The sequence below is a fragment of the Eptesicus fuscus genome, chromosome 8, assembly GCF_027574615.1.
Source record: "Eptesicus fuscus isolate TK198812 chromosome 8, DD_ASM_mEF_20220401, whole genome shotgun sequence".
Lineage (NCBI taxonomy): Eukaryota > Metazoa > Chordata > Mammalia > Chiroptera > Vespertilionidae > Eptesicus > Eptesicus fuscus.
Window position 1 is genome coordinate 10,962,594 of NC_072480.1, and position 12,022 is coordinate 10,974,615.

The 12,022-nt window shown below is 39.0% G+C and overlaps 1 protein-coding gene across 1 annotated transcript in view; it reads left to right on the forward strand.

The window, feature by feature from the left end:
* Positions 1–12,022, forward strand: part of COG6 (component of oligomeric golgi complex 6) — a 113,944-nt gene that overhangs the window by 81,592 nt on the left and 20,330 nt on the right. Inside the window, exons 14-17 of the mRNA XM_054719768.1 lie at positions 762–893; positions 1,231–1,398; positions 4,332–4,439; positions 7,211–7,264. Coding sequence (XP_054575743.1) covers positions 762–893; positions 1,231–1,398; positions 4,332–4,439; positions 7,211–7,264 — 462 coding nt within the window. The remainder of the gene's footprint in view (positions 1–761; positions 894–1,230; positions 1,399–4,331; positions 4,440–7,210; positions 7,265–12,022) is intronic.

The window sequence follows — 12,022 nt, forward strand, 5'->3', positions numbered from 1 at the left end:
TTTAAAATTCATAGGCACCTCTTTTTGGCTTTCATGATCCCAGCAAGTAGGGATAATGAACTTGGCATACCTTTCAGTTAGTAAATGCCAGGTACTCTACTCAGTAGTTTAGATGTAATAATCCCATTTAATCCTTACAGAATTCCTCTGAAACTGAGAAGTTAAATAATTTTTATTAGGACATACAACTAGTAAGTGGTAGATCCAAAATGTAAAATTAATCTCCTTAACTCCAGAGCTTAAGATTTTAGTGGCCTTGTTACACTATTTCTGTGACGTGTATATGTAGCCTTCTGGACAAGTCTCCTGACAATTGCCTCGGGCGCTTGTTGAAAGATGAGTTCCTAGACCCCAAACCTATACATATTGAACCAGTATCTTTGAGATTTGGTGTCTCTGGATTGCTCTTTTCTTGTAACTTGGGCTAAAAGAAACAAAACAGTAGGCCACTTTAAATTTGTATGAAAATTTTATTCTACAATTCAAAGAACACTAAATTTTCTCACAATTTTTTGCATTTTAGACATACAAATTCTTTACTTCTGTGATATATTAATTCTGAGATAATTAACAAAATGTTTTGTTTCACTTTCTGTGTTGATTGGGATAATATAAGCTATTGATAAATTATTGACTTTCTAATGTGCCAGCCAATGCTTTATAATTTTTGCATGTATTATTTTACTGTGAACTGTCATTTATTTATACATTAAAATTTAGTTTAAAAATTAAAGCAGTGGATAAACCATACCTTATTTTAGGTTGAACTCCCACCACCTGATCTTGGACCAAGTTCTGCATTAAATCAGACACTCATGTTGTTGCGTGAAGTTTTGGCATCTCACGATTCTTCAGTTGTACCATTAGATGCCCGTCAAGCTGATTTTGTGCAGGTATGTTGTAAATTTGTTTTTAATTATTGCTTGTTACTCTTCTATTGTAAATTCCGTTGAAATTCTGGTATTTTATGATCCATATATTTTGACAAACCTTTTCATTGTTTTCTTTCAAATATTAAATTAGTTCTCTTTAATTTAAAAAAATATTCATTCCGTTATGTTCATTTAAAAAAGTATTCTGATTATTATATCATTTAATCTTTTCTTATGTGATTCTGTAAGTTGGCACCTTTCAAATTAGTTTGACTTTCATTCTGAAGTGCCATTAACCCAGGCCTGTATCACTGATTGGGAATTAAAGAATAAATTTTATTTTATATTTCATTTACAGGTTTTATCGTGTATCTTGGATCCTCTCCTTCAGATGTGTACTGTGTCAGCCAGCAATTTAGGCACAGCTGACATGGCAACTTTCATGGTCAATTCACTATATATGATGAAGACAACATTAGCTCTATTTGAATTTACTGACAGACGTCTAGAAATGCTACAGTTTCAGGTTAATTTTGCCATAAAATGACTTCACTGTGATGGAAATGTTTTTCTGTATATGATCTCAGTTACTAGCTTTATGCCCTAATTCCTATAAACTCTTCATTATAGTCTGATGGAAGGCTGCTCACACACACACACACGCACACGCACACACACACATTCAGTCGTTTAGTTTTGCTTTGGAGAAGTCAGAATATGTTATGGGTAAGATAGTATATTCAAACCACAGTATGTAGTGGTAGAATGAAGCTTTTCTGATTAATCTGAACATTTATTCTGTATGCAGATTTCAGTTTCTGAACTGTGAATAATAATATGCTATGGTGTGTCTAGTGCAGAAGGTGTTATAGAGGACAATTATATTTTTATCTGTGTGTAAACCAATGTTAGGCAAAACATTATAATTTATTATATCAGTCACTCTCTTCCTTAACCAAACGGTATCACTTAGGATTTTATAAAATGGCTAAAAAAAATCCTTGTAGAAAATTTACCAGATACTTGAATTCTGATGTTGAAATAGTGATTATTAGTAGATATAATTTTTTAAAACTCTGAATGTTGTGTTATCACAAATACATAAACAGTTTGGCAGTGGCTACAGTAAACATTCATTTGTAAAGTTTTGTGGTTTTCTGAGGAATGAGTGTGCTCCATCTAAATTAGTGATATTTTCTATTTTAAAAGAAATATAATGAAGTATGATTAATTTCCCTTTCTTGCATACTGTTTTATATAAAATTAGTAAATTTCTTTTTAAAAATATTAGTTTTTACTGTATTTATCATTATTTCAATTTCAAATTCTTTCATTTGTCTAAATCTTTTTCTAGGTATTTAAGTATATCAGGTATTTATCAATGTTTTATCACCAATTACCTGCATTTCTTAAATATTCATAGATTTTTTTTTTTTGCTTTTTGCATTTCAAGAGAGCAGGCCCCACTGTGTAAGTGCTAAGTGTGCACTTGCATTCTTCTTGTTGATAGCTGTTGGCTGGTGCTAGTGGCATGGACCAACCCATAGTGTGAACGGATTATACAAGGATGTGGATACTAGAAGACATGGTTTATCAGGCCCCGCAAAGTAGCAGTTTTCCTTGTTGAGTAGAAGTTCCTTGATTTTCAGACCTTTTCTATTAATCTTATTAATTTTCTTCTACTCTGACTCAGCTTCACTTAGTGTGTCAAGTAAAAAGTCCAGGCTAGTCTTTTTCTCTTTTGTTTGTGGCAATCTGTTTTATCCATCTGGAAACTTGTGAGGCTGTTCCTTTGAGTTCATATATTTCCTCAGAATATTTTTTGGTATATCTCTTTTTCCCTTATTTTTATTTTGGACTTTCCAGAGCCATTTCAGTCTGAAGATTTAACCCTTTCTTTTTCTCAATGAAGTTTGTATTATCTTTAATTAATTATTCTCCATCTGTTATTTTTGTATCTGAAGCTCCAGTACTTATTTGACTTCATCTCTTGAGTCTGTCTTCTAATTTCTTTTTAAACCTCTTCACTGTAATCTATATCTTTGATGTTTATTCCATGTTACTTTTCTTCCATTTTTCTTTCAGATACTAATTTGGATCTTATCAGTAACTTTTTTATTAAATGTTTACATTTGCACATTTCGTTTTCCTTTGATTCCCAGTAAGTCTAATAAGGACTTATTTTACTTTCTTGGAGGATTCACTTAAAAAAAAATAAGGTACTCTATGTCTTTCAGTAGTGTTACCTCGAGAAGAGATACCTTTTCTGATTATTCAGATGTGTTCCCTCTTAGAAGCTACTCACCTCTTTTAAATCAGTTGTAAGTTTTAAAAGGGGCTCAGCTATTGGAGATACTTAAGTCACTGGCAAGCATTCTGATGGTAATAGCACAGTTAGTATTATACTGTGTTACTGGCAAACAAACTGGTAAAACTGAGGGAACTTCCTGGTGAGGAATAGAAAGAAGACCTCCAGACTCTCAGGCCTGTACTGATAAAAATAAGGGAACAGCAGATTTCTTCCCACTAGGGAATACTTCAACCCAATAGGGTAGTTCCCTTCTGTGCCTTCTGCCTCTGGCTTCCCAAACACAGCACAAAGCAGATAGCACATACAAGTCATTTCTGCTACCTAGGTCTTAGGCAGCTCTTGAACCTGAAATCTTAAACTAACCTTCCTCAACTCTCTTCTTGTTGTCACAGACCTGCTTTCTCCTCAAGAGAACTTACTGCCTCAGCCCTAATGGGATTTATTTCAGGCTTTTCCAGTTGGCATATTTGAGTGTTGGAGTCAGGCTAGGAAGTTAGGAGGGTGAGGGAGTGAGGAGGTTAGGAACATAAGGCCCTTACTTTTCCCAGAATTCTTACTAAGTATTTTATTTTACACTGTTGTTTGTTAGTGTTTTTGTTTGTGTTTTACTTATTACCAGCTTTTTAAAAAATGTATTTTTATTGATTTCAGAGAGGTAGGGAGAGGAAGAGAGAGATAGAAACATAATTGATGAGAAATAATTATTGAGTGGCTGCCTCCTGCATACCCCCTACTGGAGATCGTGCCTGCAACCTGGGCAATCAGGTTTGACTGGAATCGAACCTGAGATCCTTCAGTCCCAGGCTGATGCTCTAGCCACTGAGCCAAACCGGCTAGGGCTTATTACCAGCTTTTAAAAGAGCTGAAAAGCAACTCAAAATTTTGGACTAGTGGCTAGTCTTGGAATCCTCTTTGATTATCTTCTTTGAAAGTAAGGCTTTTTCTCCTTTTTGTAGTAGGACTTACTCTTTAGGGGAAGGAAGTGCCTTTGTTACAGAAGCAGTCCCTGTGCCCTACAGTCTGGTATCATAGCCACTTCAAGAAACAGCCCCATGGTGAAGCACTAAGACTGCAGGATAGTCTACTTCTACTCTCATCAGTCTTACAAGTCTTTTAAAATATTTTCTTTTTATTGTGTTTTATCTTAGATTGAAGCACATTTGGACACACTTATAAATGAGCAAGCTTCTTATGTTTTAACTAGGTCAGGATTGAGTTACATCTATAACACCATACAGCAACATAAACCTGAACAGGTAAGCATGTGGATGTACCTACTACTAATTAGAGAAATACATCAGGTTAGAGTATGGATTCTAGAATTAGACTCTGGTTTGAATCTTGGCTCTTCCACTTAATAGCTTTTTTTTCACTAAGAAAATGACGTATCTCCGTTTCTTCTTTTGTAGATGGGGGTAATAATATGTGCTTCAAAGGGTTGGTCTCAGAGTAAATGAGATAATACATGTATAGTTCTATGAATTATCTTTTTATTACAGACAGTTTGGGTTAAAAGTAATGAAAATATACAAAAATTAGTATAAAACATATAAAGACTATTCTGGAAAATTTTTTAGAGCCCTATGTCATTATCAGTTAATTGAACTCATACAGTACTATATGAATAGCAGTCATCTCTTTTTTAATTTAGCAAATCATGGTATATTACTTTGGAAAAGTAAATACTTCTGGGGCCAGCTATGATCTTATTAAGTTATAGAATTCCAATAGAAATTCATAATGGAGTGGTGGAAACCCTTGAAAATTAGGTAAGCATCTTTCTTTAAAAAAGCAAAGGACTCTTTTAAATGATGTTAACATGAAGAATATATTACAATGGGGGGATAAGGACACATATGTAACACCTTAATCAATAAAGAAAAAAAGGAATATTTTATATCCCAGAAATTCTTAAATGAATCTATAAAAAATCGTGTTTTAAGTTTTTTCTTATGATACAGCAGTAAGCAAATATCTTCCAGAAGGAACCAATACTGTTGTATTTTTATACTATACTAGAGGACTGGTGCACGAAATTCGTGCACAGGGAGGGGGTATCCCTCAGCCCAGCCTGCACCCTCTCCAACTTGGGACCCCTCTAGGGATGTCCGACTGCCCGTTTAGGCCGATTCCAAGCTGGGATCAGGCCTAAACGGGCTGTCGGACAGCCCTCTCACAATTCAGGACTGCTGACTCCTAACTGCTCGCCTGCCTGCCTGATTGCCCCTAACCACTTCTGCCTGCCAGCCTCATCACCCCCTAACCACTCCCATGCCAGCCTGATCGATGCCTAACTGCTCCCCTGCTGGTCCGATTGCCCCTAACTGCTCTCTCCTGTTGGCCTGATCGCCCCCAACTGCCCTCCTCTACAGGCCTGGTTGCCCCCAACTGCCCTCCCCTGCAAACCTGGTTCTACCCCAACTGCCCTCCTCTGCCATCCCGGTCACCCCTAACTGCCCACCCCTGCAGGCCTGATCGCCCCCAGCTGCCATCCCCTGCAGGCCTGGTCCCTCCCAACTGTTCTCCCCTGCTGCCCTGATCGCCCACAACTGCCCTCCCCTGCTGGCCATCTTGTGGCGGCCACCTTGTGTCCACATGGGGGCAACCATCTTGTATGTTGGAGTGACAGTAAATTTGCATATTACCCTTTTATTAGATAAGATAAAGTTGTCAAAGTTTAATGCTTAAAGCCTCCATGTCTCATTGCCATTCTCTAACTGCCTAATTGCATTTTTTTGCTTATGTGAGATATCCTGATTTTTCCATTGTTAATAAACATGTGCTTTTTACTCTCTCCAACAAATATTGAGTGCCTTTCTGCTACTTATATAAAAATGAACATATCATGATCCCTGTTATAATTGAGGTTGAAGAGATGACACTTGAGTTCTTTGGAAATAAGCTAAATTTCCAAATGTGGGCAATTCACTAATGGACTATCTACACTGAGTGATATTAAATCCCATTATGATCTCTGAACGCATAATAATCTGGCCACTCTGTGTGTGTGTGTGTGTGTGTGTGTGTGTGTGTGTGTGTGTATTATACTGATAATATATAGTATATTAGAGACCTGGTGCATGAATTTGTGCATGGGTGGGGTTCGGCCAGCCTGGCCAGGGGGAGGGGACATGGGCAGTTGGCCAGCCTGCCTGCTGGTCGAACTCCTGGTCGAGGGGACAATTTGCATATTAGCCTTTTATTATATAGGTTATACACTGAGTGGCCAGATTATTATGCGTTTAGAGATCATAATACTCTGGCCACTCAGTGTATATTATAAAAAGTCAGTGACCAGAATGCTGTAACGTCTGGAACGACTGGTCGCTATGATGCCCACTGCAGCCAGTGAACTGGCCGGATCTGGGGTAGGGTCGGCCTCCAACCTCCCATGGTCCCTACCCCCCGGCTGGCCCTGCCCCAGATTGACTTCTCCCACCCCGATCGAGGTCGGGATGGCTGGCTAACCCCCTGCCCCTGTGGCCCTTGCCCCTGGCTGGCCCAGCCCCTGATCACCCCCCACACACAATAGGGGACATGGTCGGCTGGCCACCCTCCTGCATTCTCTCCCCCCAGCCAGCTCCACCCCTGATAGGCCCCCACCACCCCATCATGGGCAGGGCTGATTGGACAACCACCTGAGGCTCCTCTCCCTGGCCAGTTCTGCCCCTGATTGGACCCACATACATCAACCAGGGGTGGGGCCGGCCAGCCAAACTCCACAGCCCCTCCCCCAGCTGCTGACCCTGGATTAGTCCCCAAACCCCAATCAAGGGAGGGGCCTGCCAGCCAACCACCCTCAGCCCCTGCCCCCAACTTCCCGTCGACTCCTCCTCCTGACAGGCCCAACCCTGATCTACCCTGATTGGGGCCAGGCTAGCCAGACCCCACCTGTGCACAAATTCATGCACTGGGCCTCTAGTATTTTATAAATGAACTAAAATGCATAGCATGTTTTTTGCATCTTGTTTCCTTTTCTTTTTTGTTTGTTTGTGTGTGTATTAATTAATTTATTTATTTATTTTAGGGTTCTTTAGCTAATTTTCCCAACCTAGATTCTGTGGCACTGAAGGCTGCAATGGTAAGTTCATAATAAAGCATTTCAATATAGGTTTCCTTATGGAACATTATTCTTTTTAAAAATTTATTTTAATTTTATTTTCAATTACAGTTTACATTCAATGTTATTTTGTATTAGTTTCAGGTGTACAGTATAGCGATTAGACACTCATATACTTTACAAAGTGATCCATCTGCTATTTCAAGTACCTACCTGACATGATAAAGTTATTACAATACTAGAAGCCCGGTGCACGAAATTCGTGCACTGGGGAGGGTGTCCCTCAGCCCAGCTTGCACCCTCTCTAATATGGGACCCCTCGGGGGATGTCCAACTGCAGGATTAGGCCCGGTGGAATCGGGCCTAATCCTGCAGTTGGACATCCCTCTCACAATCCGGGACCGCTGGCTCCTAACCACTCACCTACCTGCCTGATTGCCCCCTAACTGCTCCTCTGCGGGCCTGATTGCCCCCAAATACCCTCCGCTGCTGGCCTGATCACCCCCAAGGCTTTTATTAGTATAGATATGACCCTGCACAGAAAATTTTACTAACCCTGCTTTACAATAAGGGCTTGACGATTGAATCATTAGGACCAGACACCAAGATTTCCTTTCTTTGAATAGTGGAGGGAATACTTATCTTGTCTTTAAGTTGCCCGGAAATTAAAATGAGATAATGACTTAGAAAAGTATAAAAGCACCATATAAAGACAACTGTCTTTTTAATGAAGTGGCAAAATGAAAAACACTTTTTATTCTCCCCTTCCTTCCTTTACAGCTTTTATTTAAACTTTGAAATTTATAAAAATTTCACTCCAATTTTCATTTCTTTACATTCAACATTATTTTGTATTGGTTTCAGGTTTTATATTAGTTACAGAATAGTGGTTAGACAATCATATACTTTACAAAGTGTTCCCCGATATTTCTAGTACCCACCTGGCATCATACCATCATTACAACACTATTGACTATATTCCCTATTTAAGTGACAATGGGTTTACAGGTTCCTTTCAGTCTTTCTTTTGTGTTTTTTGTCCTTCCTTTTCTTTCTCACTTCTTCCCTCATTTTCTTTATATAGTATCTCAATTGGCCATCAAAGCTCAGTGAAGGCACTGGGACACGCTTCATCCATTTTACAGACCAGGAAACTGAGGCCAATTCCAGTTGGCTGTGGAACTTGACTCAGCACACAGGAAGCCCTCAGAGCCATGCTCTTTGCGCTTCCTAAGGGGCAGCGGCCCAGCAAACAGAACAAACCTTCCAGTCAGGCTTCCCAGCCTCTTTCTTAAGCACCTCTTCATTGCAGATGCTCCACATTCTTTCCTCTCCCCCCATTCTTTACTGCCCCCCCCTTCTCCGAAGCAGGTGGAAGGCTTCCCACTCACTGCCTAGGCATGCTCTGCCATGGGGCAGGGTGTAGCGAGCTTGCTTTTGGGTCAAGGCAGGAGCAGTAGTCACTGCCTCTGAAGTGTGAAGGCCGCCTGAGCGAGGCCCATTAGCACTGGGAGCTTCTCTGAATCATGTCAGTCAGTCCAGTACCCTGCAGTGCAGCACCCCTTCACTGAGGTGGCACCACCCCTCAACCCCTGCCTCAGGGGTGAGGGTCCTTGCCCCTCTGCCAGGAGTCCTTCCATGCCCCTTGATCCCTGGCTGGGTCCACCCATGTCTTGGGGGCACTGCAGAACCTCTGTCTCTCTGCAGATGAGGCAGATCCCTGCCCTAGGTCTCCGCAAAGCTATGAATCTGTGGCCAGAGGCCTGGTCTGGGTCTCAGCAACCACATGCCTGCAATGTTCCCAGGGACCCTGGGAGGGGCTGGGCGAGTCCTGCCACGCCCCCCCAGGGTGGCGATCGCCCCGGGACCCCTGGGGAGTATTGTGACTTAACATGTAGTCTGTCCTGGAAAATGTTCCATGTGCACTTGAAAAGACTGTATATTCTATTTTCTTATGAAATGCTCTGAGAATATAAATTAAATTAATCTGGCCTAAGGTGACATTCAAGGCCCTCCTTTCCTTGTTGATTTTCTGTCTGGAAGCTTTATCCATTGATGTCAATGGGGTGTTAAAGTACCCTACTACGACTGTATTAATATTGTTCTCTCTCTTTATGTCCATCAAAAGATTCTTTTATATATTTAGATGCTATATTGTGTCCTTAAATGTTTACAAGGGTTATATTCTCATGTTGAGTTGATCCCTTTATCCTTCTTTGTCCTTTATTATAACCTTTGTTTTAAAGTCTATTTTGTCTCATGTAAGTATTACTAAGTCAGTTTTCTTTGTTTTCATTTGCATGAAATAACTTTTTCTATTTCTTTACTTTCATTTTGTGTCTTTTGATCTGAGGTGGGTCTCTTGTAGATAGCATATGTATGGATCTTGTTTTCTTATTCAGCTACCTGATGTCTTTTGATTGGAGCATTTAATCCATTTATATTTATTTTATTTTATTTTTAAACTAGAGGCCCGATGCACAAAATTTGTGCAATTGGCTTGGCCCTTGCAGCCACAGCAGCTGCCTTGGCCTCCCGAAGGCTGTCCGGAAGGTCATTCGGCTATCCAGTCTAATTAGCATGTTATGTTTTTATTATTATAGATCCTCACCCAAGGATATGTTTTTATTGACTTTAGAGAGCGAGTGGGTGGGGGGGGGGGCACAGAGAGAGAGAGAGATGAGAAACATCCATCATTTGCCTCCCATATGTGTCCTGACCAGAGATTGGACCCGCAACCTAGGTATGTACCTTGGCCATGAATCAAACCCGCAATCTTTTGGTGTACTGGACGACACTTCAACCAGCTAAGCCACCCAACTGGGGGTAATACATTTACATTTAATGTAATTATTGATAGGTACGTATTTATTGCCATTTTATTATTTATATTTATGTTCTTGTTTTCTTCTTCTTAAAGAAGTTTCTTTATCACTTCTTATAATACTGGTTTGTTGCTGATAAACTCCTTTAGCTTTTTTTTTTTTTGTCTCAGAAGCCCTTTATTTCTTCTTCAATTTTGAATGATATCATTGCTGAGTAGAGTAGTCTTGGTTGTAGGTTCTTGCTTTAATCATTTTGAATATTTTGTCACAATTTTTTCTGATCTGAAAAAATTTCTATTGAGAAATCACATGACAGTCTTATCAGAGCTTCCTTATAGTTAATTAACTGTATTTCTTATGCTGCTTTTCGAACATTATTCTTAATTTTTTTTCTGTGTAAGTATTTTGTCTTTGGTGATATTTTTTATCTCTTGATATGCTATATTCACACTGGCTCCAATAATAATGATTGTACATGTATTCCTTCTACTAAGGAATACTGACGAAGACATACATTTTAGTAATATTCTACCATACCCTAGTAGACTCTTTATTTATGTGTAGTTTTTTTTTTTCATTTTCAGAATTTTACTCTTAACCTAATGGAGAAACAGAAATGACGGACACGAAAAAATTAGGCTGTAACACTCTAGACTTTCTACTTATTGTCAGTGATCTTTGTCTTATGGTTTTTGACTTCTTTCTTAGATGATACCTGAAATTTCATTCCAGTCTTAAAGTACTATATTACCCTTCAGTGTCAGACTCAACCGATTCTCCACATTATTGCTTTTCAAGTGAAGACCTTGTTTGCACATCCCTTTCTTTATGAGCACCTCTTTTTATAGCATGTCCATGTCTTAAGTATATTCTTGGCATGCATATATATTCTTTGTATCCAATTCCTCAATTGGACGATACTCATTTAGCCCTCACAAGATGTTCCCCTTTGGAAGATTTATGATAATAACACTAATAATAATAATGCCAAGTATTAATAATAACAGCCGTTAAGTTTATTGAGCCTGCTAAGCATTTTTCAGACGTGAACTCTTTATTCCTCCTAACAACCCCATTCAGCCCAGTACTTATACTCTTAATACTGTACTGTATTGCCTATCCTAAGTGTTTAAATATTCACATGTACTCACTACCACAATAGTTTGACTTTAATAAATAGTTCTCTTAGATGCCGTTTTTTTTTATTGTTGTTGTTTCCCCCCCGCCCCAGGGCTTTTCTTTCTATCACCTTACAGAGATAATTTAACTGAAAATAAAGGGATAGGCTCAGTATACCTAACAAATGCTAAGGATTCATAGCTAATATTAGACAAGGTAGATTTTAAAAACAATAAATCTGATTAATAGGAACATTATGCCATGATAAAAAAAAAAAAAAGAAGAAGTAACAGTTTTGGCCCTGACTGGTTTGCCTCAGTGGATAGAGCGTCAGCCTGGGGAATGAAAGGTCCCAGGTTCGATTCCAGTCAAGGGCATGTACCTCGGTTGTGGGCACATCCCCAGTACGAGGTATTCAGGAGGCAGCTGATTGGTGTTTCTCTCTCATTGATGTTTCTAACTCTCTATCCTTCTCCCTTCCTCTCTGTAAAAAATCAATAAAATATTTTTTTTTTTAAAAAGAAGTAAGTTATAACCTCCATATGTGAAACATAAAGTAAAAACTTAGAAATGCAAAACTTTTTATTACACAACATTCAAATAAAAATAAATGAAAATGAATACGTTTTAGCATATTTTAAAAGATAAGTTTCTTAGAAAGTTAACTATAATGTTGCCATACTACCCAGTAATTCCACTTCAAGATATTTACTTCCCCAAAATGAGGAAATGTCTACATGAAGATCAGTAACCATAGTTAGTACTCAATAAATGTATTTCCTCCCTCTCTTTCTTCTTCTACCCAACACATATCCAGTCTATAATATAAACCCAC